Here is a 26,268-nt window from a genome sequence, read left to right as displayed (position 1 = left end):
GAGATCGTCTTGGCTTGAGTGTCAATGGCTGGTGGATGAGCGAGAGGTCGATCACGATGATTCCGTCTGACCTTTATATGTCATCCTTGCATCGAAGTGTTAGACATGAGAGGAGACGTCTGACGGAAGTTGTTTCTGTCGGGCCGAGGAGTTGACTTGTGGTCTCATGCTCAAGAGTCTAATGCGTTGGCGATCAAGGTGTCGATATCGGCCCCATGGGGGAGGACGGCAAGGAGGAGGAGGGTTCGGGAAAAGGACAATGATGATGAAAATACGCGAAGGCACCCGGGATGTACGGTCCAAGGGGGGATGCACATTTCGGCCTATTCTGACTTAGTGATTGTCATGTGATCGACATATCCCCCTTGCATTCCTTTTCCCTGAAACACGTTTCAACGTTCTACTCTTTTCTCGTAATACCACATGTTTATATTTCCATCAGGGCCCTTTTTTTTTATCGGAAGGGCTCTCGATCTCACGCGGGGGCTCCGGGCATATATCGACGAAAATGGACCGAAACACCGTGTCATCCATTCCGGCTAATTTGACACGTGCTGTGCAGTGGTGTCCACACGGCTGAGCGGCATACGGCCAATTCACGGGACCAATCCATCTCATTATCAGACTGACTGCCTCCACTCATGATCAAGTTCCGATCCGACCTTCTTGGCTCTCGAATTCACAACGTGCCGCTCCGTACCTCGAAGGCATGCGAGGGGGAATCGCAATCCTCACATTCGATATTGCAGACACAATCTCGACCAGGCATCGCACGACGAAAGAGTCAGCATAGCAGAGACATCCCCAAAGACATACTCGCCCAAGATGACAGACCCTTTCGCCGCCGTTCGATCTCCCCTCGACCAGAATTGGCAGTTCAGTCAGGTCTCCTCCCAGTATTGGCCCGATGTCAAAGAGTCATGGAATCCGTGCAAGGTGCCGACTTCAGTACATGTCGAGTTGAAGAAGCTGGGCAAGATCCCAGACCCGTTCAAGGACTTGAACGAGTGGGAGGTGCAGTGTGAGCCCTTAACTGATACAACGGAGCTGTCATATCTCCAGTACGGAGATTCCCTTACAGAGGTCGAGAAGCTCCAGGTACGCTGGGATCAAACGCTGACGTCGCTCTCCAGGGATACAAGAAGGCGATTGGGTGTTCAAAACCACCTTTGACGTAGAGGAGTCTCGACTCAAACGGAAGAATGTAGATCTACTGTTCGAAGGGTTGGACACCTATTGCACGGTAGTTTTGGTAAGTCTGACAGCGTCATCTGACGGCTGATCATTTGGAAGAACGGGAAATCCGTCACGACCACCGAGAACATGTTCCTCTCACATCGCGTCCCAGTCAAGGACACCATCAAAGCCAAAGGGAACGAGCTCGAGCTTCGCTTTGCCAGTCCTTGGCACGAAGCTCGCCTAGCTGAGGAGAACAATGGCGGCCCCATGCCACTCTGTAAGCGTGGTACTTTCATTGCGAGTGGACTCGGAGCTAATCAGTCTGCAGGGATGGCCGCATCCAATCGACTGTACTCTCGTAAAGCACAATACGGATGGGGTAGGAGTTCTCCTGTCTCATGCGCGTTGGCCTGACTGACACTGATCGTGTAGGTTGGGATTGGGTATGTTCGACCTTCCAATCTCTTCGAGATAGCGCTCAGCTCTTCAACTCTTCCGCAGGGACCCATCATGATGACCGTTGGACCATGGAAAGACATTTACGTCGAGTCATACGATGTCCGACTGGGTAATGTCCGGATTGATACCACTCTATCAGGCTCACAGTATGATGTTGCCAGCTTGAAGGCACAGTTTGAGGTACACGGTTTCATGAAAGACGAGTTCACGCTCGGTGTCACTTTGAAGACCGCTGAAGGGGATGTCATCAAGACAGTGACGGATCACAAGTCCTCGAGCGGATTAGAGTGGAAACTCAAAAGTGGAGAAGTCGAGGGATGGTACCCTCGGGGATATGGTGACCAAGCGCTCTATTCGTTTGACATCGAGCTGAAAGATCAGGTACGTCCAAGCGGGCATCTACCAGCCTGGCGCTGACAGGTCGGACAATAGAAGGGAGCAGTGGTGGATGCCCTGACAAAACGGGTTGCCTTCCGCTCCGCCAAGGTCGTCCAGGAACCGCTTGATGGACAAGATGGTACAAGCTTCGTCTTCGAAGTGAATGGTATTCGTGTCTTCTGCGGCGGAAGCAACTGGATCCCCGCCGACAGTTTCCTCACAGAGATTGAGCCAGGGCGATTCAGACGTTGGGTAGAGCTTCTGGTGAGTGCAAGTACCGAGTACGCATCAAAAGCGCTGACTGCGTCCAGGCTCGAGGGAATCAGAATATGCTGCGAGTGTGGGGTGGTGGAGTATACGAGGCGGAAGAGCTCTACGAGTGAGTAGCGCAACCCCGAAGACTACGACGACTAAGGAGTGCCCTATCCAGTGCTTGTGACGAGTATGGCATCTTGGTTTGGCAGGACTTCATGTTCGGCTGCGGCTTGGTAAGCGCCATAGGGTACACCTCTACTTTCACAGCTCACGCCAATTCTCATAGTACCCATCGTATCCCCAGCTGAACGAGAGCATCAAATCGGAAGCTGAACAAGCAGTGATTCGTCTGCGAGATCATCCCTCAGTGGTTATATTTGCCGGAAACAACGAGGATTATCAAGTCGCTGAATCACTTGGATTTATGGACTACAACGATAACTCTGGTGATTATATGAATTCGAAGTTCCCCGCGTGAGTGTAACAAGGCTTGCATGTACGACCAGGGCTTACCTGAGACAAGACGACACATCTACGAGGTTCTGCTACCCGAAGTGGTTGACCGACTTTCCACAATATTCTATCACCGTAGTAGTCCCTATGGAGGGAAAGATACCCGGGATCCAACTGTAGGCGACATCCACCAGTGGAATGTATGGCACGGGACGCAGGAGCCTTGGACCAACTGGGACAAATTGGCCGGTCGATTCATCTCGTGAGTTGTCGACTCTGTTCATTGCATGTGAGCAGTAGGCTGAACAGCCAACGCAGAGAGTTCGGAATGCAAGGATATCCAAATCTGCGCACGGTCAATGAATGGAGTGACGACAAGAGTCAGCTCTTCCCCCAATCGAGAGTTTCGGTCAATCACAACAAGGCTGTAAGTTTGTACTTGTCCGGATGATTCGAAGTCGACTTACACTGTAATAGGATGGCTTTGAGCGTCGACTTGAACTGTACCTCATGGAGAACTTCCGACACGCCTTCGACATGCCGAGCTACGTTTACTATACCCAGGTCATGCAAGCTGAATGTCTCGCGGCGGCGTATCGACTTTGGAGGAGAAACTTCAAGGGACGAGGGAAGGAGTATACGTCTGGCGCTCTCGTATGGCAGATCAACGACTGTTGGCCTTGTGTGTCTTGGGCCATCGCGGACTACTATCTTCGACCTAAGTGAGTGGTTTTTTCCAGTGGAAGACGTCGCGCTGATCGGCATCTTCAGGCCCGCGTTCTTCGCAATCGCGCGAGAGCTCAAGCCTTACACTGTTGGGGTGAGTGATATGCTCTGTGACGCTTCTTGTCCGGTCCATTAAATCACTATGCAGATTGCGCGCAAAGATATCAAGAAGATGAAAGACAAGAAGACGTCCGCGTTCTTCGAGATCCACCAAGAGGTAGGATCGGATATCCCACTGAAACAACACACGAGACTGATGAAAATATCTGGCAGATCCAACTCTGGGGATGCAACTCCACCCTGAAAGATATCGACGTGATTGTCCAGCTGGAGACATTCAATCTTGCCAATGGCAAAGGCGAAAAACAGTCTCTCAATGCCAAGCTCGCCTCAAACGCTTCCACCGAGATTTGGGCGGGACAAGTACCTGGTCAATCGATCCGAACCAACGACGCGCAGACGCCAGAACCGATCGTGGTACAAGCTCGACTTTACGACCCTGCGAATCTTGACACTGTTGTATCCCGATACTCGAACTGGCCAGAACCTTGGAAGTATCTGACTTTCCCCAACCCGAATCTCAAGGTGAAAGTAAACGGAGACCAAGTAGAACTGTCCTGCGACAAACCCATCAAGGGAATCGTGCTGGATGTGGAGGGTGATGAATGCGAGTGGTCCGACCAGGCAGTGGACCTGTTCCCGGGGGACACACAGATTGTTGAAGCGAAAGGCTTGAAAGGTCGAGAGGTGATAACCAGATATCTTGGGGACGGTACCGCTTGATCAGTGCGAAAAGTGATGAATGACATGTCCATGTTGTCGTGTTACCGCCCCTTGAAGCAATGACAGCGTAGGGGAGGTCCGAAAATCGTCCAACAAACTACTTTCATTTCACAGCTTGTATACATATCGTTCGTTACACAAATCAGGTCGAGAACAATGTCGCCCTAAAAAGCATCAGTTCCTGTACGACCGTTTCCTCCAAGACTTACCAATACTCATCGTCATTAGTACCGATAGTCTCCTCCGGCATGCCCATAAACTCTTGCTTAACTGAAATCAGCCTTGTACTTCATATCGATCTGGCATAGACTTACCAGTTGCACCAGAAAGTCCGGTTGATCGTTCGTGCCCAATACGCCATTCTCGTTGATAGGTTGATCCCTCAGAGGAGACCCAGCTCGTGATTCCGTACCGATCGCTCTGAGCGTTCTCCTAACGAATCGGGCCACGTAGGCAGTCGCAGTGTTCACCTCGTCGCCGCAGACTCGTTGGTGAGCGACCAGAATGCGCTGGAGTAAAGTGACGATGAGTGATTTCTGGTTTCGCGTAGCGAGGTGAAACATCTGTGATTTTTACCCAGTGTCACCTAAATAACAGAGGAGAATCTCCCGTGGTGGGCCCATAGATTGTCAGGCATACCTTCCTCAGAAGAACCACCAACGAAGAGGTCATGCACGACTCTGTATCTTGCATGATCTCCAGATCACCGTTGTCTGCCAGGATGTCAATTTCGTCGACGATCCTTGCCGTGTCAGCTAGACATAAGTCGATCCGAGCAGGATCGCTAGGCCCAATATCGAGATTATGTCGCTTAAGGATCAGGACAAAGTCAAGTGTCGACCATAAGCCAACATGCTCCTTTTCGTAGTCGAAGCCTGGGGGAGGTGCTATTATACACTTCATTAGATGACTGCTGCCTACTCTTAACGCATAGTACACTCACCATCTTTCCTCCACCACTTCGCCAGTAACGCCTCACCCTGAGAGTTCATGCTGTCCAAAGCCGCGTCAAAATACGCTAAGGAACCGATGTTGGTCTGGCAAATAGCCCGCCATTGGTCCTTAAGTTTGCATAACCTCCATGGGAGTGGTGTGAGCAAGATGACCATCGCAGCATCACAAGTACCCACTCGATCGACGACGCCAAGTGCATATCGACTGAAGGACCCAAGTATAGATGATCCCTCGCCCATGTGTACGCCTGGTATCGATCAGCTAATGATATCGCAGGATCACTCACGTCCATTAGATGGTTCAGTCGTATAGACACAGGTAAACCGTATGTCTGACTCAGTCTGTACAGCCCAAGGACCTTTTAGCTACTTTGCGATACACGATCGGCGGACTCACCCTCGATCGAAGCCTTTGTCGGGTGAGATGTCAGTGAACCTGGATACCACGAGAGAGTACGTCCTGACGTACAGAAGAGACCTACAATCGTCTGCCAAGTCAGCACCCATCTAGATAGAGGCTCGCTTAAGGCTGCACTCACACATCCAAGTTCTTTCCACATCCTATGTCGTGTCTTGTTGGTAAGCACGTTACCTGTGCGAGATTCTCAGAACGCACCAAAATCTTCCTCGCCGCCATCTCATCGTCTGGTAGAGGCTGTGTTCTGGGCACATGCCAGTATAGCTGATAACCTATCCGAATCGCTATTCCAATCTTCCGCCAAGCCGAAGTATCCGCGGGTGCTTTCCAATACATCAATATCATGATGGCCTGGACGATTCCTACGTCCGCAATTCCGCTTGTAATGGCGCGGTCGAGGAGGGTTTGAGCGTGAGATAGAAGGATGCCATGAAGATCTGACCGGCCGAACCTGCTCGAGACAGCTAGGACTGTGCTAAACAGCACAGTGGATGTCGATCGTAGGTGTTGCAACGTATGGACTGGGAAGAGTCAGGCGCCTACGTCTAACCAGGTGTCCAAAAACTTACGTTTCCGATCCAAAACGGCCACCAGGTGATTGAGACGATCGTGAAACCTGCGATGTTAGCTGCTTCAGGTCCATTCAAACTCACTGTTGCACCATAGCATGTGCCTCGACCTCGCTCAGGATCATGAGACTAACTGATAGATTAGCGGCGTACAAGAGGCAATACTCACCAGGATCATCCCGGTTTGAGGTGCTTGGAGCGCCGTTGACTGCTCGTTCGTACCGAGCACTTGCAGCGGGATAGTTGTGGAAAAACGGTCCATTCGGTTCGTTGGTTTGCAGGGTTCTATCGGCTGGATCTAAATATTCCGAAAGGTCTAGATTGGGATTGGGATTGGTTCCAGAAGCGCTAGGATCTGAGACTTGTGGTGCATCGGAGATGTTGTTGTCTTTGATCGACACTGTGTTGTAGACTGAGGGGAATGCGTTGGACATGTATATGTCGACATTGTTTGTCGATCCATTCTGATGTTGGCTATCAGACAAGAGAGAGGACGGAGAGGGGTCGTTTCTAACATGAAGATTGGATGAGTCCAGCTCTCTGACTGTAGGTAGACCACCCGGAGCGATGCTTTGGCGCAATTTCGAAATCGAGTCAAATGTTGAGCCCGAAGCATTCAGGTCTGGTGGGGTGCCGTCTGATGTTGCACGTTCACTACGACATGCGACAGATCAGCCATGACATTACGAGAACGTTCAGTATGCCTACCCTTCTCCACTCTGTCTACGAGGTCTGCCACGACGTTTGTTGACTGCTGGTAGGGTACACGCTAGACCGTAACGCACTAGTCGTAGACGATCAGCTTCCCGTCGACATCTCCGTTGAGGAGAGACTCACAGCATCGAGTACAAGCATAATCCATCCCATGTCCCCGAAAGCATCTCACCTGTGAGGAAGTCTTAGCAGAGATGGTCTGTATTGGACGGCATATTGACCCACTTTAGTCGCCCGGCATGCCGCACAGCTGTTGTCAAATGGTATCAGATTCTCTCCTACCACATGACCGAAGAAGTATCACTGACGCTAGTTTTGATCGAGTAGAGCCAGAAGCCAGGCGCTCCACTCCAAGTGATGAAGTCGCTGAGGATAATTCCGGTATGGGGTGCATCCTCACGAGCTGTGCGTCAATTGAACTATGAGAAGGAATATGAAAATGGATATGCGCCATAGAACAAGCAACAACAACATTGCGAGGATGAAGTTGAATCTTAATACCCGGGTCGTTTTCTTCCCCTCCACGATCTGGCCCCGCGTGTTGAAAGCGAAGATCCCCGGGCCGCGCCAAAGTGCGGGGTGGAAATACGGAGTCTCCAGGCTCAACCACTAGCTCCCTGCATCCTGTCCAGGGTCTTTCAAGCTCGTCAGGCGAACATTGACAAAGCCTCCTGTCGACCGCTCAAAGGTGATGTATTAGTGTCTCAGTGTCTCGGCGGCGGCGGCATCTTAGGAAGGATCATAGTCTGCTCGCAATAACCTTGTGTAATATGATGCATTTCGTGAAGCAGGAAGAGAAGGACGTTTTAGCAATCACTCGATCGATCCCAGTCCTGATGTGTGATCACCGAGAAGCTGATATCGTCAGCAGGTCCATGTGCTGAAAGTGTCGCGTACTCACAATTATCGTAGTGCGATCAATTCCTAGAAGCCGAATCCGACGATCCACTCGTCATCCCCTCCTTCGCCTTGGACGCATCTTTGTCGGAAATCTCGGGATCTGGGATACCAGATTGTTCTGATGGACCGCCGCTGCCCCCTTGAGTCTTTCCTTCACTGGCCGAACCTCCCTGCTGGACATCGGATTTGCCTGTACCCTGCTTATCGCGGGAGATGTGAGCGGTGTCGGCGTTGGCGTTGGTAGAGCCTGTGGGGTTGACGGGGAATCGCGCAGGTGGGAAGGAGGAGAAAGTCTTAACGTGGGCGAGAACCGTCGAGCGGAAAGCGGTACGTGAGGACAGCATCGTGAACGGTTATTGTAGTGTGGTCTGGATGCAAAGAGGTATATTCAACCAGAGTAAAGAATCCCAGGTCGATCTTTGCTCCGCAAGGTTGCATGGAACTGAACATGACGTCAACGAACACTGACCTAACACGATCCGGCTTCGCATCATAACCGGTGACCATCCCGTCGCGCACCGATGCGATCGGCGGTTATGAAAATTCCAAGCAACCAAGCGTCAACAACGATTCGAAGTCCGAAATCAGTCAGACAGCGGTGTCATGGAAAGACCCAGGAGAAGCTTTTTCAACTCAAGTTCGCTAGCGACTATTTATTTGGTTCTGACAGATGATGCGAACAGTGGAGAGGATCTGGTCTTCAATTCATTCATGTTTCATGACTAATCTCATTCACATCAATTCATGTATCCGGCTAACATTAGAACTGCTGTTCCTTAAACCTGTCGCTGTAACGTGAAGACCATTAACATTGCTACACAGGCATTTTTGTATACGAAGGTCGGCCTGACTCACAGAGGTGTCATGAATAGCATCGGGAAGAGCTCGCTCGAGTCCTTCGGGAACAGCCTTCTGGATAGCCTCGGGAACGATGGAATCACCGGTGGCGTGAGAAACATATCGCTCATCCTTGGAGGGGTCGGTGTTGTGGATCTGAAGGGGGTATGGAGTTGCAGGAAGAAAAGGGGAATGAGATCAGCACGAGCAATTGTTGGACGTACAGAGCTTCAGTCAGACAGAACTTACAGAGTCCGGGAGACCCTCCTCAACACTCTTGGGAACAGCCTCCTGCACCTTGGTGGGAACGGCGGACTGATTCTGGGGGTCGACGGCGTTGGACATATTGTGATTGTTGTGGGTTAAGTTGGTTTGACTTATTGAAAGGAGGTTCTGGTTTCGATTGTGTGGGCCAGAGGTATTTCGCTCTGATGAGAGACTGCTATATATGTCAATTCCCAGCCCGGCTTAGAGCATCGATGCGCGTTCGAGGTTCGATATCCGGCCTTGGCTCAAGCAACTCATGACGAGTGTCTCGATGGTAAAGACTGCTCGTCCCATACTTCGCCATCGCCAGCTCAAATGTGTTCGATCCGTGCCGTCCCAGAAGGCCGCGCACGTCACAGATCCGGCACGAGTATTCATCCATGGTGGTATGCGAAATCAAATCACGTATGGCGTAAGACGTTGTCGCATTCGTATTACGACATGAACTGAGGACGCGGAAGCGTTCCAACTTGATTTCAGCTTGATTCCAGGGTACGTACAGGTGCCTTCCACCCCGCTCAAAAAGATCAGTTGCCACACATTTCTGGACGCGCGTCGCGGTGAGAGTGTAAGCATGTGAATCGGGGATAGCAGTCGCCTGATTCTGACTGGATCGTGTATGGGAATCGCTACATCGTTCAAGATCGAAAGACCCCATCCGTCGCCTTGCGTCCTGTTCACACGGTCAACTGTCTCATGAGGTCATCGCATGCTAATGGTCGAGGTTTCAGTCGGGTGTATTCGAACCGACACCGGCCGTAGACCCAAAGTGACCTGAATAGTTGATCCACTCTTAAACGCTGTTGATATCGGAAAAATCACGGACTCCAAACTTACACCTTGATTAGTGTGGGATCGTGAGGATAAGTCATACTGATCCACAGAGCTGCTTATCAGTCCGGTAGGCGTATCACGATACACTAATATCCAATGCGACTAGAATCACAAGTTGAAAACCTGCGATCAGAAGTCGAGATTAGGCCTAACAGACACAAGCTTATCGTCAGATGTTTCTGTTGATGTCAGAATCGAGCTAAAACAGGACTAGCGGCTATTTGCGACAGGATACTGCGGCGAGTACCGATTACAGTCATCACGCAATGTAGCGCGAGTGGCACGAAGGAAACGACTGTACGGGAAAGTGGGTCAATCCCAGCATCCTGAGGTGCTTTGTCGTGATCGATAAGAGCAGGGCGTCCACGGCGAAGCCCGTCAAGGCGACGGACTTTAAAAGCCAGGCATGTGAAGCAAAGCCTCTGACCTCTTAAGCCTCTCACAGGTCGAACATTTAACAATGTCGGTCGCGCTTGATGTCGACAATGTCAATCCTACTAGTGGGGATGTCAACCCCCCTACTAAAAGGACGGTATGGCATGGATTCCGCAGCTTTGTGTGGGATAGCGATTCCCATCTGAAATCCCCAGCAGAACGACGCCTTCTCTGGAAGCTGGATACAGCCATGTTGACCTGCTTGTGTCTCGGTGAGTATAGCAGAGTGTCCGCAGCTGACCGTATTAAGGCTTCTTCAACAAGTACTTGGACCAGTCGAATTTGAATAACGCCTATGTCAGTGGTTTGAAAGAGGAGCTGGGGTGGACAGGCAACCAATACACGTGGGTAATGTATATGTCAATGTCCACCGAGTGCTAAGCCTATCCAGCTATGCGACTTCTCTGTACACCGCCGCATATGCTATAATGCAAATCCCTTCAACTGTATGTGTGATGCTACTTATGCATAATATCCACTGACGGTCATCTCTAGCTCGTCGTGCAAAAAGTCCGACCCTCTCTTTGGCTTGCATTCTGCGAGATTGCCTGGGCGACTTTCACGTAAGTTACGCGCAAAGCTGAAGTCCTGTGGGACGCATACTGATATCTCGACGGTAGCTTCGCTCAAGCCGGTGTCCGTAAAACCAATACGATGTATGCTCTGCGATTCATGGTCGGGATTACCGAGAGTGCATTCTTCCCAGTTGGTGTATATCTCTTGGTGCGTTGTCGATTTTCGGGAGAGCGATATACGCAGCTGACTCCAAGACAGGGTTCCTGGTACACCCCTGCTGAGCTCGCTAAACGGTATGCATTGGTCGTGCTGTGCTTCGGGCATCGTGCTCATAGATTTCTAGCACAGCGATCTTCCATTTCACTGCTCCGGCAGGCACAGCTTTTGCGGGCTACATGCGTAGGTTAATCTGACGCATCTGCGCCAATGATCCTCCTGACCAATCACTCACAGAGGCTGCTGTATACAAAAATCTGAACGAGGCAGGCGGCATGGAGGGTTGGCGATGGCTCTAGTAAGCCCAAACTTTAATATGACATGCATGGCTAACGGTCATGCTTGACAGCATCATATGCGGTGTATGTATTCAATGCCGATGTCAGATTAAATCGTTGACCGTCATTCGTTGACCTATAATTCTACACCAGATCATCACTATGCCATGCGGCTTATTGATCTTTTTCGTGCTTCCCGATTATCCAAGCTCCGAAAAGCGATGGTTCCTAACAGAAGATGAGCTTGTGCTGGCCCGAAACCGCATGGCACGAGTCAAACGAGTGCAGTCAGACGGTGTGTTCCAAATTGCGGCTCTCAAGAGGATTTTCTCGAACTGGCGTCAGTATCGAAGAGATTTGCTTCGAGACCACTTGGCAATCGGCTGATGTCATCTTAGCTATCTATGTCCTCCCCCTCACTTACATCTTTTACGGTCTTAGTGTAAGCTAGAAGTCGATCGAGGCTGCGAGGCAAAATTGATACAATAACACAGTGTGCGGGATCGGGCTACTTTTCCATCTATCTCAGTGAGTGACCAAGGATGGCAGTCGTCGAGCTTCGCTGACTCCGATGCAGAATCTACCCACAAATACTCCGTTGAGATGATCAATATTTTGCCCACCTTTGTTTCGATCATTCAGGCAGTAACAACCCTGGCCTGGGGCTTTCTTAGCGACTACACTGGTAGTCGGTTTTGGTTCACTTTTGGTAAGTCGAGGAGGCCCGGGTAGTGCTGATCCGGCAGGCCCTATGCTTTTTGGCGCAATTCCTTGCGGTATCCTAGCTGTATGGCCCTACTCGATCCACTTGAAGCAATTCGCTTTCATGACTTTGGGTGTTCAGCTCATGACGGCCGTCATCTACTCCTGGTTCATGGAGATCTGTTCATCTGACCCTCTAGAACGTGGTGAGTGCTCGGCTAAAGGGTTGTCGGCTTGGCTCATAACTCTGACGACAGCGTTGGTGATCGGCATGGCGAACGGATTGCAATACGTGATGAGCGCGTGGATCCCGCTCTTAATCTTCAAGCAGACGGACTCGCCCAGCTTTCGCAAAGGGTTCCCTACTGATTTCGCATGTAAGTGCGACCTGGGACGTAAAAAGCAGCAGAAGCTGAGAGGCCATTTGCAGTCGTACTCATCTCGCTGGTCCTATTGATCATCATAAAGGTCTTTCACGCAAGAGACCTAAGAGGTAAAGTGGAGGCCCGAGAAGATTACGATATTGAGAGGTGTCCGTCCTCAGAAGATGGCAAGGTCAAATTGGAGACTGGGTACCCTGTCACGGAGGTCCGAACACCTGGCGCCTAGGCGTATTCGTTTCGATCGGCTTGCCTTGGAGGCGCATGGGGCAGGTTCGAGACTTCCTCGTTCAAGGGACTTTGGGAATATCAAACAATTGTGGCTGAGACGCCTAACTCATTGAACGATAGGAATGTGGTGGCTGTAGAAATCTGACTGTCCGAATGTCACCTTTGATTGCATGCCTGGAAATGTTCCAACGGATAGATATATGCCTCGGCGCGATTGTGAATGGATCTGCATTGGGAGTCGTTACCTAATAATTTCAATCAGTGACCGGAATTGGGGTGATTCTGAAGATCGTACCTAACTCGATGATCAACTGGTTTTCCGTTGTTGTCGCTGAGACCGTTTCGGCTGTTAGACCGACAAGGCAGTTCGAAAAACGAGCTCGATTAGTCCGACGTGATATTCCGAGCTCGCACACACCCACAAGCAGGATTCCACCGGGAATAATGTGCCGTCAACCGGGACTAACGTGACGTCAAACGGACTGCACAAACTGAGACAACGGTCGATTGATATCACTCTCGAAGCCAAACACGCCATGGGGGTCCTAAGCTGCTTTGTACCGAGCCGAGTGTTCTACCGGACTACCGATACTACGGGTTGATCGCAGGAGTCGCCCCCCGGTGGAACATTCGACATTCGGAAATGGCATAACGAGCAGGACTGAGAATCATGCCATACAAAAAATCAGGGGTACGCCACATACGCACACGATTCTCACATGCGCTGCGTGGTACTCTTCCCATCCACGCCCTGAATGAAAGATCGGCAGACGACTACCAGACGGAAAAGGCAATTCAGGCGCAAAGGCCAATTGGAACAACGCCAAATCACATAATACGGTTACAAAACAGAAAAACAAAAGGCTGGTTGGTGACTCACCATCATCAATCTGTGCATGTTTTACACCCCACGTCTTCCTTTTATACACATACACACCTTGTCACAACCCATCCCGATTGCGAGCAATAACAACCGTGACCAGCATGACAGCCAGTCTTCACCACTATGGATCGTCATCGGCCTCGACCTCGGTCTCGGATCATACACATCCCTCCTCACACACTTCGACCTCCATTTCGGGCAGTGACGACGCAGAAGAAGTATGGGACTTGCTCGATGCCCTAGGTCGTATGGAAGGAGCCAACGTCAACGATCGTAATGATGAGGAGATGACCTCTTTGATGCAAGCTTTGAGTTACGATCCTAGCACTGGATCATCCAACGGTCACGTCGGTTCGGAGAGCCCACCTGGCATCTCTGACATTCCCCATTTCCCACCTCTGTCAGGCGACAATGACCAGAAGGATGTTGCAGCTAGACCATCTCGGACCAGTGGTACGTCGCATGCCACGATGGTACAGCTCAATTATTCATTCATTTCACTCGCAGAACCGATCTCGAAGGGTGTCAGCCAGAATGAAGAACAGGGCCTGCTGGACTTGGCAAATGTCGGTCGGTTTGAGGATCTTCTGAAAACCCAGGTATGGATCGTGCACTGCCGCCGCCGAGAATAACGCTTACGATCGATGCTAGATGGGGTTGGTCCGATTTGAGCAATGGGTGGATGATGAGGGGTTACCTGGATCGAAACAGCTTCTGAAGTATTACAAAGATATTCGTGCATCAGCGGCATTACTTGACGAGATCAATGTAAGTACTTGCGTGCACTTCCTGAAAATAGCTGACACGCGAGAAGGCGGTCGGTACTGGACTGTATGATGTGTACTTTGGAGAGCAACAAGGGTCAACAGATGCTTTCCAGTCGTGAGTGTGGTTGAAAATTCGAAAATGCCTGTACTAATCGCAGTCACTTAGTTTGCGTTTCAAGCCCCAGGATTGTATTCCTGCTCTTGCTTCGGCCTCATTGGGCATGCACTCGGCTCAGAGCGCCGTCACACAGAAGCTTTACGCCATGGAATTCAAGCGTTTCATTGCGGGCAGACTTGTAAGCGAATAATGTCCTTGTATCCTGTCGTGTACAAGCGTTGATCCCTTCAAAGACGGAACAAGCCAAAGCTCGTCTGCGTTTCGTCCCGGAGCACGACAAGAGAGGGGATCTAGGAGAAGTATTTTGTGAGTTGATCATACACGATAAAGGCTAATCCTGCTTAGGCATTGCCGACCCCCGGTTACCTGATCAACCTGTGAGTCAAATGTTTCTACTGTCCCTTCGTGTTGTCACTCAGCTGACCTCTGACAGCTCATCCTCATCTCTGACGGGTTTTGTCGATTATCGGAATATCCCCGAAGCTTGTTGATCGGTCGAAATTGTCGATTTCTGCAAGGGCCCGAGACGGACAAAAGTACAGTACAGGCTTTGCGAGGTTCGTTCGAGTCTACCGGCCCTATGGACTTGAGTCAACACTGATCTTCCACCGTAGCGGCGATCGAGGCGGGTCAAGAGCATTGTTGCTTGCTCTTGAATTACACCAGGACTGGTCGTCCATTCTGGAATTGTAAGTACCTTTTCTGAAACTATGTTGAGCTATAGCTAATCTCTCGCCTGTAGTATTGAACATGGTACGTTTGATCGTCGTGGAAGGTATCCTCAATTGACACCCACCTCCCAGATACCGCTGAAAAGCGCCAGCGGGGCTGTCGAGTATTTGCTAGGTGCTCAGATTGATGTAAGCTGTGCCGATGTGGTGTAACGTCCTGGACACTGACAAGTCTGCAGGTTACGACAGCCATGTCTACCTCGAGACCGTTCGAGACATTACAAGATATCGCAAAATCTGGCAAAAGCAGAGGAGAGAGCAAAGCAGCCGAGTTCGAGTTCAGTGCAGAGCTGGTCAAGAGTGTAAGTTTCTATCATCTTCAAATCAACATTGGATGTGGCTAATAGTCAAGCGACAGGCGGACACACAGCTACAAAGACCTTCTGCATTGCGTCAGATGTCACAGGTATCGTCAGCACCGTTAAGCAAGAAGAGCGCCAGCGTTCCATATCAAGGACCAAATCTTGCCGCAGATAGACAACAAGCGCCAACCAGTCCAGGCATGAAATCATCAAAGTGGATATCGAAGCTGGTGAAAACTAGCCCTACCCAGCCTTCAGTGGGAAAGTTCACAGCAGAAACACCAGAACATATCCGTGATCGAATTTCTGTCTTCTCCGCCGCGCATTCGAAATTGATTGTTTTCGTATGTTCGTCACTTTCCAGGACGTGCCAGTCGCTGACAGATACGCAGGATGCCAAATGCGGTCGCATTCAATATGTCACACCCTCGCTGCTCTCCTACCTTCGTGAGTGACTACACCTCTTCGTAGTCAAGCACGCTGACCGAGTGATACAACGAATACAGACTATCCCATCCGAACCCACAAAGACCGTCTGTCCTCCCGCTTGCTTCGTATGGAGTAAGTTCATCCCTTTGACAGTAGGACGATCAACACCAACCAGCCCTTTCAATGCAGCATTTCCGACATCTTGACAGGTGCGAATCTGGCCGAAACACAGTCGGTCAAGTCCACTATCCGAGCTGTCGTCTCCAACCAAACAACGCATTCCATAATCGCAGGCCTCGTTGCTTCTCAAGAAAGCGACGTTTCCAGCGACATCGCGTATGTTATGACTGAGACAGGAATGAAGTACTCCAGAATCAGTTTGTTACACTTTACACCAGTTAAGGATGGCAGGGTAAGCCATTCTCGCATGTCCCACCAATCTGCAGCTGACTCGTGCCTGCAGGACATGGCGCAGATGTATGTCGTCGTGGTAGGCTAAGGCCAACTTTGTCTGCGGATTCTGCAGAGTTAGCTTGTTGTATAATGAAACATCATGTATCGATAAATTTCAGATAACAGTCAGCATCACTGTGACTTGTTTCATCGTCGAACACCTGCTCGTTCTTACCTCATCCTGGCTCAATTTCCCGCAGTTCCACTTTCTGGTCGCGATCAGCTCACAACACATGTTGCCACCTGGTTCGTTGTATTTTGGTAATCTTGGATTGCGACGTTGTAGAACGCGAGGGTCCGGTTAATTTCCATTATTAGTCTGCTTGAGGAAAGAAGAGCATCTCAGTAGTGGACGACAAGAAGAGGGAGGCGCACACAAAGCCTCTAAACATTGCATTTTAAGGGTAGTCGAAGTATGCGTTATTGCGCGGGAAGGACGCATTTGAACTTGACCGCCTTTACAGTCGATCCTCCGAGCTCTGGGGGAAGGGTTCGGGAGTATCGGTATACCTCGACAAAGCCTGACCTGCGCAAAACAGCATGAGATGCTGAGTTGGTGTCTCGCGAGCCCTAGTATAAAATTAGCGCTCGGACATGATAAGACAGAGCATGGGTAACACCGGAACGTACCGCGGAAATTTGTCTCAGCTTCATGTACGGCATAAGGTAGCCATCAAGCAGAGCCCTCGTCGCCGCCTTCATCAGCCCCTTGCCTTCATACGCAGGCGACATGTTGTATCCGATGTCCCAGGTCTCATTAACCCAGTCTAGGTCCGACCGTGGTTCAATCGGAGGTACTTTGTTATCCGACAGATAAATGTGTATGTCGCCTGATTCGAGGTCAGTCCTGGTTGACTGGTTCTCGGACAGTTGAGCACGCGTACCGATCAACTTCCCGCTGGCGTGCTCTCGAATAGCGTCGAATGGACTGCCATTCAAGACCTTTGCACCTGCTCGCAACCTATCCACAAAAGGCCGTGCCGCCGCCGACCTAGTGTCCACTTGTTTGGCTGCCAGCTCTTTGGGAAAGCTAAGTAGATGCGTGAGTGTCAGCGGTAAAGACCAGCAGTCTCCAGATCCCCGCTGCTCACGGCTTAGGATTTCTAATGGAGTTAGCCGATATAGCTGGGCTGTTGAACAGTTCCCACTATACCAAGTCAGCGTGAGGTCATTTCAGAAAGGCAGAAGGAAACAGGTCCTCGAGACAGTAACAGCCAGCGTACTCACCCAATCCTGTACGTCTGAAGAACGCAGCGGCGTCAATCGGAAGTCAGGTTTACCTGGCAGCACGATATAAGGCTCATCGTTGATCTCATCCCACTCCAGTACCGGCACGTCAGTAGTAGGATTCATGGTGTCGGACGATGTTGTTGTGAAGGTAGAAACAGAAGAGCACAAAAGAACTAACATTCAGGTCAACAAGTGGAGCTCCGACCTCTCGGCTTGTTGCGAATGACCCTGAACCCGCTCCCAATATAGCTCAAGCCTGACTAGGGACACATCTCGGATCAAGCTTGCTAATCGAAATGCATGCTAGCGATTGGGCTCAAAGCGACAACATGGACTAAGTCTATGCCTTGGCACGATCCTTCACGTTGTCGATCAAGCTATCTTTGAAAGGCGTCCAGCCCCTGCCAGCGTATTTCTGCAAAAGCTTCGTCGAAGCCTCTCGATCGAGGAACTGCAGCGGCTGAGCCGGTGTGTCGAAGTCAGGTGCGCCTTTATGGTTCGGGAAGGCCTCGCGCCAGATCTTGAGAATCTCGTTGATGTGAACTGGGGGCTGACCGGCGGCCCAAAGCCGCTGACCGTTTGTGTCGGGATCGAGCAGCGCCGCCACATGAATTATCGCACAGTCTCGAACATCTACGAACCAATTTCCCGGAGCGAGGAAACCGACGACTGGACTTTTTACATTTCCATCGAACAGCTCAGATAACCATGTGGAGGTTGTGTATACACCTTCTGCCGGGTTGAACGGCTTCCCGATCGTTGTGTGAGGAAGCACGGTATTGACCGAGAACGGCGGCTACGACTTTTTCAGCGATCCCTAACCTCGTTGACCTGCGTGAGCTTCGTACGTACCTTCGTCTCGGAGAACCACTTCCACAATGCCTGCTCTGAGCGAGCTTTGGCAGCGCAGTAGATATATGCCGCTCGGTAGGGATGATCTTTAGACACTTCTCGAGCCATCTTGACACTGTTCTCATTGAAATCGTTGAGGGATACGTTGATATCCTTTCCGTATTCGATGTTGTAAATGGATCCGTTCGACGAAGTAACGACTACGGCCTTCATATGGGGGATCTTGGTAGCGGTCTTGAGCAGGCCCAGGACCATATTGGTCGCGCTTTCAATTGCGTCATCCACCGAAGCGTCGGGGTTAAAGACTGCTCCCAAGTCTACAGCGAGATGTATAAGTCCAGAGGTACCTTGATAAGAACATCAGCACGTTGCGGCGCTCGTCCATGTCACAAATATCTCACCCTCGAGAGCCGCTTTATAAGCATCCACTGGGTAAGGGTCGTTGACTTGAACGAATTCGATTTTGCCGGGACCGTACATCTGATCGATTATATCCTTCATCGGTTTTGTCTTGCCGACGTCGCGCGTTACGCCTCGTATCTTGAAGCCTCTGGAGATCATGCGTCGACGGTAGAGCTGATATGGGCTGTGAGTTGACGTTCGACATCCACATAGGAGGACCTACGATCCGATCAAACCGGTTGCACCGGTGACAAGAACAGTGTCACCTTGTTGGAGCCTATTCATGCTTGGCATCATCTTATCGAGGTGAGTGTCGGATCAGCGGTCGAGTTAAGGAGAGATGATGCTCATTCAACATCGAGGAACCATATATACATCGTGATTCTAGTCTCACCGCTGACCGAAGCACTGTGTCTGCGGCGAAATACCGCTGCAGCTGAGTAAGTTAGGATTTCGAGCTGAACCTCTTTACAGGTCAAGGCTAAGCTCCGGCGAATTCACGCGCGTTTGTCTTCTTCCTCGTCGTCTTGCGTGTCGGGTGTATACCGACAGACTGTGTTGCCTAGCGTTGTTGTCCTAGCAGCGTTCGATGTCGGCGCCCGCTTGAGTAGCTGAGCAAAAGCGTGAACAGGCGGTTCAGCGAAATGACGCGTGTCCGGCGAAAACCCGCTTCACCTAGCTCATTGCTCCAGCTGACTGACCGTATGTATCACAGTTAATGATTCGTCGCCTACGTTCAGCACATATAACGTTGAGAATGCCAAAAGGTTGTCCGCACTTCGGCGATAGTCTCCTTTCCACCAAGCCAAGGACAAGTGAAACGAACATATCTCCTTCACGAATATGGCCGCCAAAGCTCCCGTTGTCCTCATCCTCGGCGCCGGTCCCAATATCGGCCACGCTGTCGCTCGCACCTTTGCCTCCAATGGCTACAAGGTCGCCGTGGCCGCTCGCTCTGTGAAAGAGGCCAATAGTACTGACACCCACTTGAATATTCCGAGCGACTTTACCAAGACGAACGACGTAGTGGATGCTTTTGAAAAGGTGAAGAAAGTCTTTGGTATCCCCAGCGTTGTTGTCTACAATGGTGAGTTGGTGCCCACAACAAGGCCGCAGCACAGCTGACGCTTCTGCCTATCAGTCAGCGCGTCCACCTTGACACCTGCAGAAGACCCCTTTGCCCTGACCTACAGCGATTTCGCACGCGACATATCCATCAACATCCACAGTGCATTCGTTGCCGCGCAACAAGCCGTCTTGGGTTTCGCAGAGCTTGAAGCGTCTGCCGCTCGCACCTTTATTTACACCGGCAATGTTCTGAATGTCGCGATCCTCCCAAGATTCATCTCCCAGGGTGTCGGCAAATCTGGCGCTGCTCACATGATATGGGCTTCATCGACAGCTTACAAAGATCGTGGGTACAAGTGAGTACATATCATCATCATAAATAACCGAACACGGAAGATTGACGCGGTGAAGATTCTATTACGCAGACGAACGCAAGGCAGACGGAACCCCCAAGTACCGCGTCTCCGGCGAAGCTCATGCGAGATTGTTTTGGGAATTAGCCAACACCAAGACGCAGGGTGCGTGGCTGCAGACATTTGTTGAACATGTCGGATACAAGGACTTTGCCAATGAATAGTCACGTCTTATGAAGGGCACGTACAATGGAAATGTTCCGCAGGTAGAGATGCCAAGGTTGACGGCCCTCTTCGAAGGTAGATCGGACCATCGTCATGCATCCGATCGTATATTCTGAGCTCTGATTTGCAGTCTCAGGTAGCGATTCGACGCCACCGGCACTCCCTAGCTCTCCGTCCGTCACATCATCTTACGGGTTCCACACCTACGGCACGAAACTTCTCATTTAATAATAATGCACTCACAAATGACGGGAATACCCTTTGCGCCTTGATCTTGATGAAGCAGAGTGACTTCAGAAACACGTGACGTCTGCAATTCGCCGGCCATCTCGGAAGGTTCCTCAATTACAGCAGGACCATCTGCTCGCTAAGCTTACTCCACATTAATAAGCATGTCGGGCTCTTTCAGTCGGCCTTCTTCAGCGGTAGTCACGTTCAGAAAGGAATGTCACTCGTTATGGGGTTCGATTAGATACACGAGGGATCTGGATTCTTATTCCTTTCCCGCTACCTCAAGTATCGTGACAACGGTTGACTACCAAACTGCACTGGTGACAGACCTTCTTCTTCGAACATTAAGATGCCCACTGTCTATCTCGGTAAGCGGCACCTTCACCACAATCAGCCGGAGAGATGCCCATGTTGGATCACCCATGCCTCGACATCTATGACTTATTCCCGCCGATTGCTGATCACACTCAGTCACCGGCGGGAGCCGCGGGATAGGCTTTGGTTTGGTCCAAGCCCTCGCTTCCGCCCCCGACACTATCGTCTTCGCTGGTACGTGCCCTTCGTGCGGTTCTCCGTGACCTCTGACTGAGTATACCACAGGCGCGAGGAATCCATCCAGCAAAGACCTGTCGACTCTGGCGACTGCCCACCCTGATAAGGTTATTCCAATCGCACTCGAGTCCGCAGATATACAACTCAACAAAGCGGCGGCGAAGTCGATCGAGGAGAAGGCAGGGAAACTTGACGTCGTCATCGCTGTTGCCGGTCGGTAGTCGTCGCGCTTGAATGCGAAAGATGACGCGGCTAACGGCGCCTTCGCAGGAATCGGCAACGCCATCTCCATGTCAGAGATCGAGATCCCCGAGTTCCTGGAAACTTTCAAAGTCAACACAGTTGGCCCTTTGGTCCTCTTCCAAAGTGTCCGGCACCTCCTCAAAAAGACATTCGGCAAGTTCGTCGCCGTATCTTCCAGTCATGGCTCCATTGCGGAAATGCTCCCCGGACCGGCTGGCGCCTATTGCGTGACCAAGGCCGCCCTAAACTCTCTGACCGTCAAACTCCGGGAGGAGAATCCGGATCTCGTCATCTTCCCCATCGAGTGAGTCTCATTCGACTCGCCGGCGACGCAAGGTGTGGAATGATACAAGCTGAAGTATGTGTTAGTCCGGGCTTCGTAGCGACTGAAGGAGCTTTGAAGTTCGCGACGGATTTGGGAACACCTCCAGAAATCCTGAAGCTCGCCGCGCCAATTGACAAAGCTGCTGCAGACATCTTGAAGCACGTCCACGAGGCTGTCAAGGTGGAAAAGCCCAGAGGATTCTGGAACGCCATGGGGCCAAGAGAAATTGCGTTTTAGACACGTTGAGGATGAAAAGCGGCGTCGGACGTGGCGTCGGGGGATATGTAACGTAACTCACCTATATATTGCACAACCCCTTTCTTGATCACTTCGAGGCAAGTTGAGCCGGCGAGGAGCCTGAAAGTGTTTTCGCCCGTACACAAGTTCTTATAGTCTCCAGGTTGATCCCTTTTCTCTTCCGTCCTCTAGTCGGCTGTACATCGCTCTGGAGACTCTCAAATGTCCGCTTGGCGATCAGGTAGTCCGTGTGGTCGGTTTGAGCCAGAAAGAGTCGGTGAACGATCAAGATTGATGCGCTGATAGAGGATTATGCTTCCATTCTATCCCAGCCTCGACCAGAAGCACATCGAGTCTACAAACCCTTCGCTGTGGTGCGTTACTTGTTAGGCGAAGGAGTAGTTTGGGTGTCCCTGGTTGGTAACTTACGTCGACGCGAAGGGTTTGGCGGACGATTAGGTGAGAGTCTCAAGCGAGATCGTAGCGGGATTCGGGGAGGCCTGGATGAGGATTGTCTCGTAAGAGTACAGATAGACGGCATAGCGTGTATGGAAACGATGATCATATTTACATGCGATCTCTTACGGGCAAATTAGGATGGCATCTGCACCTAATCAAAAGCCAGCGTCCTTCCCGTATCAAAACTCTCCCTCGCCAATTCCATGACCTTCAACCCATCCCGTGACTGTTTGGGGTTCACCACCAGAGGCCCCTTGCCTCTCAGGGCAAGTGCCAGATCAGCATAGTAATCCGCACCCCTCCCTCTCTCACTCTTGATTTTCCCCGTCCAGACATCCCCTCCCCAGAGTTCCTTCACCACCACCTGATCGTCATTGACCTTTGTCTTTGTGTTCAACACGCCCCAACGATCCTCATCTTCCCATCCAAGTTTCTCATCATCAAACGCCATCCCACCAATCCTCTGTTCCTCTTGCGGATCCTCCCCAAACTTGATGAAAGACCCTTCTCGACCCCTCACAAAGTATCTCAACTGGTTAGGCATGACCGAGACGAGTTCAGTCCCGATTATGACCTGTAAATCCGGATGCGTGTCATCATATCGGAGCACGATCATGTACGTGTCGTCCGTTTTGGACTTGATACCACGGAGAGAGCGGTAGAATCCGGTGACGTGGGATGGGGTACCGAACAGTTGGAGCGCCTGATCAATGGAATGACTGCCTATCCCCACCATGATGCCGCTTCCCGGGATGTAGTCCGGATTAGGGTCGCTACGTGCCCAGACGGCGTTATTCAGGTCATATCGGATTTGTGCAGATGTGATGGGACCCAGTGTACCGGATTTGACAATTTTCTCGACCGTACGGAAACAGGAATCGTATCGACGGCCTGCAAGGAAGAGATAGGTGATCAACCCCAGCACGCAGAGAGGGGTATGGCAGGCTGAATGCCACTCACTCTGGAAGACGCTCAACACCTTTCCGCTCGCTTTTTGAGCGTCGAGGACTTTATCTGCTTCGGCCACGCTCATGGCGAATGGCTTTTCTACGATGACTGATGAAGTTGGATCAGCGAGACTCCCGACACTGGCATTTCCCCACCAGCAACGCTCTGGCGAGCACCGAAGGAGGAGAACCCCCAAAACTAGCTTGCCATGTAACTCACCATTTTTCCCCGCCTCCAAAGACTGTATGCACAACTCGGCATGACTCTCCCCCGGCGTGACGACGACGACCAACTCGACTTTTTCATCCTTGAGCATGTCCTCCATGGAGGAGTACCTGATCGCGTCTGGGTAATCATCCTTACAGCTCGGCGCGGGTTTACCAGTCCTCTTGTCGATCGGGAACTCCTGTCTCTGCACAAAGGCGTAGATGTTGTAGCCCGTCGTACACTTTACGGCGGGCAGGTGGAACACACGGGTGGTGTAGCCATATCCTACAAAGGCGACGTTGATCAGGGGTTCGGACATGATTGACGGTGCTAGCAAACTGTTGAAGATTTCGAAGTGCGTGTTTAGAAAGATGTTAAAGATGTTGTAGATGAAGGAGACTCGAATTGTTATGCCGTCTGTCGTAGGGGCTCGGCTAATCTCGAGCAACTGTAGGTTTGGTGTTATTGATCCCCGTCTGATTCAATCGGTAATCCTGATTTTTCGGCCGCGTTCAGGGATTGGGAAACGATCCTGGCGGGACTGGGCAAGCACAAAGCCCTCGGTAGGTCGGGGCGGGATTGAATACTCGTCTCAGGTCTTTTACTGGGGAAAGAGGAAAGGGGGCCACGGAGTCCGGTGGGGTGAGAGGAGATGGGAGGAAACCTGGCTGGTGCGCCGTGACGCGATAAGGTCACCAAACGCCTGGGGAACTGAATGTAACAAGATTTGTCCCGCCAAGATACCAAAAGCGAACTACCAATAGTCGATTCCCAAAGTGGAAAGTATCGCTTAGGTAGTGACAAATACCTCGATTTCGTCTGCCGCTAAGGAACCCCTTCTCCGGTCGTGAGCCTGCGGTATATGAACAGTACCAACGTTGCGTATCCTGGCCTTCCGTCCGGAGATCAAGAAAAGCCGGAGAGACGGGCGGATGAGCGGAAGAGCGGAGGCGGCGCAGCCATGCAACACCTGTTAACCGACAATCTAACGAAGATAAGGCGCGTTCGGCAACAGCATTATGGCGTCGCTCTAGTCCCATAATCCTGAAACTTCCCGACGACCTGTTCGGCATACTTTGACATCCAATCGGGACGCGGTGGCTTCTCTCGCCGCGCGCGGTGTAGTGCATACGAGTTTGGACAACTAGCTAGGGGCGGGGTTCTTGGCTCGTCAGAGTCGGGCGAGGCTCGGACAATTACCATTGTGGAAGAGTCAAATAAGGCTAAGCCGTGGGGCCTCTGTTCCAGGTGACCTGGAATTGAAATCGGAATTGGTGGCAAACCATGTCACTTGCCCATGGAAACCAACTGTCTCATCACTTCTCACATCTCTCCTCTTCTTTAACCCACGCCCGCCTGGGACAATGGGGTTGTGCCTAACCGACGCCTGCCTGGGACAATGGGGCTGTGCCTAACCCACGCCCGCTTGGGACAATGGGGTTGTGCCAGGACATGGTAGTCACGAGAATTTGACCAGAGGCAATTAGAATGAGGGGGAAGCAGGGGAGATTATATAGTATATACAGTATATATTTGCGTCAAGGGGGGTACATTGTCTAAGCCGTGGAGCCTCCCTCCTCAGTGACTGAGAATTGAATTCGGAATTGAGGGTCGACCATGTCATTTGACGATGGAAACCGACTCTGTAGCACATCATTGCCTAAGCCGTGGAGCCTCCCTCCTCAGTGACTGAGAATTGAATTCGGAATTGAGGGTCGACCATGTCATTTGACGATGGAAACCGACTCTGCAACACATCATTGCCTCGTACACCTCCTCTTCCTCCTTCCGAAAAATGAGGAAAGGGGGGGTAGTGAGATGATGGTGATGACAGCGTGGGTAGGTACTATGAGATATTGTACCTCTCTCCCCTTCCGAAAAATGAGGAAAGCGGGGGTAGTGAGATGATACAGTTCCCGTCAATCCGTCCATGACAGACGCTGGTGATGGCGTGGGCAGGACTTATGGGACATCGCTCCTCTCTCCCCTTCCGAAGAATGAGGAAAGCGCGGGTGAGTCGCATGTATGCTGTACTCAACCGGTCCGTGAGAAGCCCAAGGTACAGATTGTACATCAGTATCTCCCGTAGATACATTCGCCATACCAACCAAAGTTGATTCTTCGTGCATTGGCCATACCACGATATGCACTCGACCGGAGCGACTGTCATGCAGCTTTATACAGTGTTCTTCAGTGATGTATTGCGCCATGCAGCCCATGGTGATGTTCCTACAATGCATCGGTCTAGAAGTCGTATTTGTATACGTAATGTAGCATAGCAAAAGAGCGTAAAAACCCATTCCGAATTCTTTGGAACGGGTAAGGGGTTGTTTATTAACCGGGTGACATATTTAAGGCATTGCATGGAATATGTCGACAAAAGCCTTTCCGAATTCTTTGGATGGGGGGATATGAGACCTTTGAGCGGCTATTCGTTGCGGAGGGTTAGGGGTTAGGGGTTAGGGGTTAGGGGTTAGGGGTTAGGGGTTAGGGGTTAGGGGTTAGGGGTTAGGGGTTAGGGGTTAGGGGTTAGGGGTTAGGGGTTAGGGGTTAGGGGTTAGGGGTTAGGGGTTAGGGGGTTAGGGGTTAGGGGTTAGGGGTTAGGGGGTTAGGGGTTAGGGGTTAGGGTTAGGGGTTAGGGGTTAGGGGTTAGGGGTTGGGGGTTAGGGGTTAGGGGGTTAGGGGTTAGGGGTTAGGGGTTAGGGGTTAGGGGTTAGGGGTTAGGGGTTAGGGGGTTAGGGGTTAGGGGGTTAGGGGTTAGGGGGTTAGG

The 26,268-nt window shown here is 51.2% G+C and overlaps 11 protein-coding genes across 11 annotated transcripts; 5 read left to right on the top strand and 6 right to left on the bottom strand.

Moving 5' to 3' along the window:
• Positions 1 to 825: 825 nt before the first annotated feature.
• Positions 826 to 4,233, top strand: IAR55_006372 (uncharacterized protein; the record flags this gene model as incomplete). The annotated part of the gene is made up of 16 exons (XM_066949456.1): positions 826 to 1,021; positions 1,134 to 1,243; positions 1,294 to 1,456; positions 1,508 to 1,558; positions 1,612 to 1,622; positions 1,681 to 2,019; positions 2,071 to 2,280; positions 2,328 to 2,395; positions 2,447 to 2,504; positions 2,558 to 2,745; positions 2,795 to 2,986; positions 3,043 to 3,151; positions 3,202 to 3,446; positions 3,496 to 3,544; positions 3,599 to 3,667; positions 3,724 to 4,233. 16 exons carry the CDS (start codon positions 826 to 828, stop codon positions 4,231 to 4,233), a joined length of 2,568 nt encoding a protein of 855 aa, XP_066799750.1.
• Positions 4,234 to 4,438: 205 nt separating this feature from the next.
• On the bottom strand, positions 4,439 to 7,281 carry IAR55_006371 (uncharacterized protein; the record flags this gene model as incomplete). Its single annotated transcript, XM_066949455.1, has 14 exons — positions 4,439 to 4,498; positions 4,548 to 4,796; positions 4,873 to 5,120; positions 5,177 to 5,310; positions 5,364 to 5,528; positions 5,584 to 5,596; positions 5,726 to 5,747; positions 5,803 to 6,125; positions 6,174 to 6,220; positions 6,327 to 6,827; positions 6,882 to 6,957; positions 7,011 to 7,059; positions 7,113 to 7,137; positions 7,196 to 7,281. 14 exons carry the CDS (start codon positions 7,279 to 7,281, stop codon positions 4,439 to 4,441), a joined length of 1,998 nt encoding a protein of 665 aa, XP_066799749.1.
• A 523-nt stretch (positions 7,282 to 7,804) lies between these two features.
• On the bottom strand, positions 7,805 to 8,131 carry IAR55_006370 (uncharacterized protein; the record flags this gene model as incomplete). The annotated part of the gene is made up of 1 exon (XM_066949454.1): positions 7,805 to 8,131. One exon carries the CDS (start codon positions 8,129 to 8,131, stop codon positions 7,805 to 7,807), a length of 327 nt encoding a protein of 108 aa, XP_066799748.1.
• Positions 8,132 to 8,563: 432 nt separating this feature from the next.
• IAR55_006369 (uncharacterized protein) lies at positions 8,564 to 8,969 on the bottom strand (the record flags this gene model as incomplete). Its single annotated transcript, XM_066949453.1, has 3 exons — positions 8,564 to 8,575; positions 8,643 to 8,780; positions 8,874 to 8,969. 3 exons carry the CDS (start codon positions 8,967 to 8,969, stop codon positions 8,564 to 8,566), a joined length of 246 nt encoding a protein of 81 aa, XP_066799747.1.
• A 1,216-nt stretch (positions 8,970 to 10,185) lies between these two features.
• On the top strand, positions 10,186 to 12,481 carry IAR55_006368 (uncharacterized protein; the record flags this gene model as incomplete). Its single annotated transcript, XM_066949452.1, has 15 exons — positions 10,186 to 10,225; positions 10,411 to 10,504; positions 10,552 to 10,606; positions 10,656 to 10,723; positions 10,781 to 10,883; positions 10,935 to 10,969; positions 11,020 to 11,075; positions 11,130 to 11,190; positions 11,380 to 11,510; positions 11,569 to 11,612; positions 11,665 to 11,698; positions 11,748 to 11,879; positions 11,956 to 12,078; positions 12,130 to 12,249; positions 12,303 to 12,481. 15 exons carry the CDS (start codon positions 10,186 to 10,188, stop codon positions 12,479 to 12,481), a joined length of 1,275 nt encoding a protein of 424 aa, XP_066799746.1.
• Positions 12,482 to 13,467: 986 nt separating this feature from the next.
• Positions 13,468 to 16,212, top strand: IAR55_006367 (uncharacterized protein; the record flags this gene model as incomplete). Its single annotated transcript, XM_066949451.1, has 17 exons — positions 13,468 to 13,819; positions 13,874 to 13,965; positions 14,018 to 14,134; positions 14,181 to 14,248; positions 14,300 to 14,429; positions 14,485 to 14,503; positions 14,597 to 14,628; positions 14,685 to 14,808; positions 14,866 to 14,940; positions 14,994 to 15,004; positions 15,055 to 15,111; positions 15,162 to 15,284; positions 15,341 to 15,628; positions 15,677 to 15,731; positions 15,791 to 15,845; positions 15,903 to 16,125; positions 16,177 to 16,212. The coding sequence occupies 17 exons, from the start codon at positions 13,468 to 13,470 to the stop codon at positions 16,210 to 16,212; spliced, it is 1,857 nt and encodes a 618-aa protein (XP_066799745.1).
• Positions 16,213 to 16,586: 374 nt separating this feature from the next.
• IAR55_006366 (uncharacterized protein) lies at positions 16,587 to 17,519 on the bottom strand (the record flags this gene model as incomplete). Its single annotated transcript, XM_066949450.1, has 5 exons — positions 16,587 to 16,736; positions 16,797 to 16,996; positions 17,051 to 17,196; positions 17,258 to 17,313; positions 17,394 to 17,519. 5 exons carry the CDS (start codon positions 17,517 to 17,519, stop codon positions 16,587 to 16,589), a joined length of 678 nt encoding a protein of 225 aa, XP_066799744.1.
• A 217-nt stretch (positions 17,520 to 17,736) lies between these two features.
• On the bottom strand, positions 17,737 to 18,944 carry IAR55_006365 (uncharacterized protein; the record flags this gene model as incomplete). The annotated part of the gene is made up of 4 exons (XM_066949449.1): positions 17,737 to 18,192; positions 18,249 to 18,595; positions 18,650 to 18,798; positions 18,874 to 18,944. 4 exons carry the CDS (start codon positions 18,942 to 18,944, stop codon positions 17,737 to 17,739), a joined length of 1,023 nt encoding a protein of 340 aa, XP_066799743.1.
• Positions 18,945 to 19,493: 549 nt separating this feature from the next.
• Positions 19,494 to 20,295, top strand: IAR55_006364 (uncharacterized protein; the record flags this gene model as incomplete). The annotated part of the gene is made up of 3 exons (XM_066949448.1): positions 19,494 to 19,737; positions 19,792 to 20,074; positions 20,130 to 20,295. 3 exons carry the CDS (start codon positions 19,494 to 19,496, stop codon positions 20,293 to 20,295), a joined length of 693 nt encoding a protein of 230 aa, XP_066799742.1.
• A 581-nt stretch (positions 20,296 to 20,876) lies between these two features.
• On the top strand, positions 20,877 to 21,884 carry IAR55_006363 (uncharacterized protein; the record flags this gene model as incomplete). The annotated part of the gene is made up of 5 exons (XM_066949447.1): positions 20,877 to 20,895; positions 20,999 to 21,076; positions 21,128 to 21,292; positions 21,350 to 21,626; positions 21,692 to 21,884. 5 exons carry the CDS (start codon positions 20,877 to 20,879, stop codon positions 21,882 to 21,884), a joined length of 732 nt encoding a protein of 243 aa, XP_066799741.1.
• A 610-nt stretch (positions 21,885 to 22,494) lies between these two features.
• On the bottom strand, positions 22,495 to 23,817 carry IAR55_006362 (uncharacterized protein; the record flags this gene model as incomplete). The annotated part of the gene is made up of 3 exons (XM_066949446.1): positions 22,495 to 23,234; positions 23,304 to 23,399; positions 23,511 to 23,817. The coding sequence occupies 3 exons, from the start codon at positions 23,815 to 23,817 to the stop codon at positions 22,495 to 22,497; spliced, it is 1,143 nt and encodes a 380-aa protein (XP_066799740.1).
• Between the last annotated feature and the right edge of the window lie 2,451 nt (positions 23,818 to 26,268).

This window comes from Kwoniella newhampshirensis, chromosome 14 (genome assembly GCF_039105145.1).
Source record: "Kwoniella newhampshirensis strain CBS 13917 chromosome 14, whole genome shotgun sequence".
NCBI classification, from domain to species: domain Eukaryota; kingdom Fungi; phylum Basidiomycota; class Tremellomycetes; order Tremellales; family Cryptococcaceae; genus Kwoniella; species Kwoniella newhampshirensis.
The sequence above is the reverse complement of the archived record's forward strand: the minus strand, read 5'-3'. Positions and strand labels throughout refer to the sequence as shown.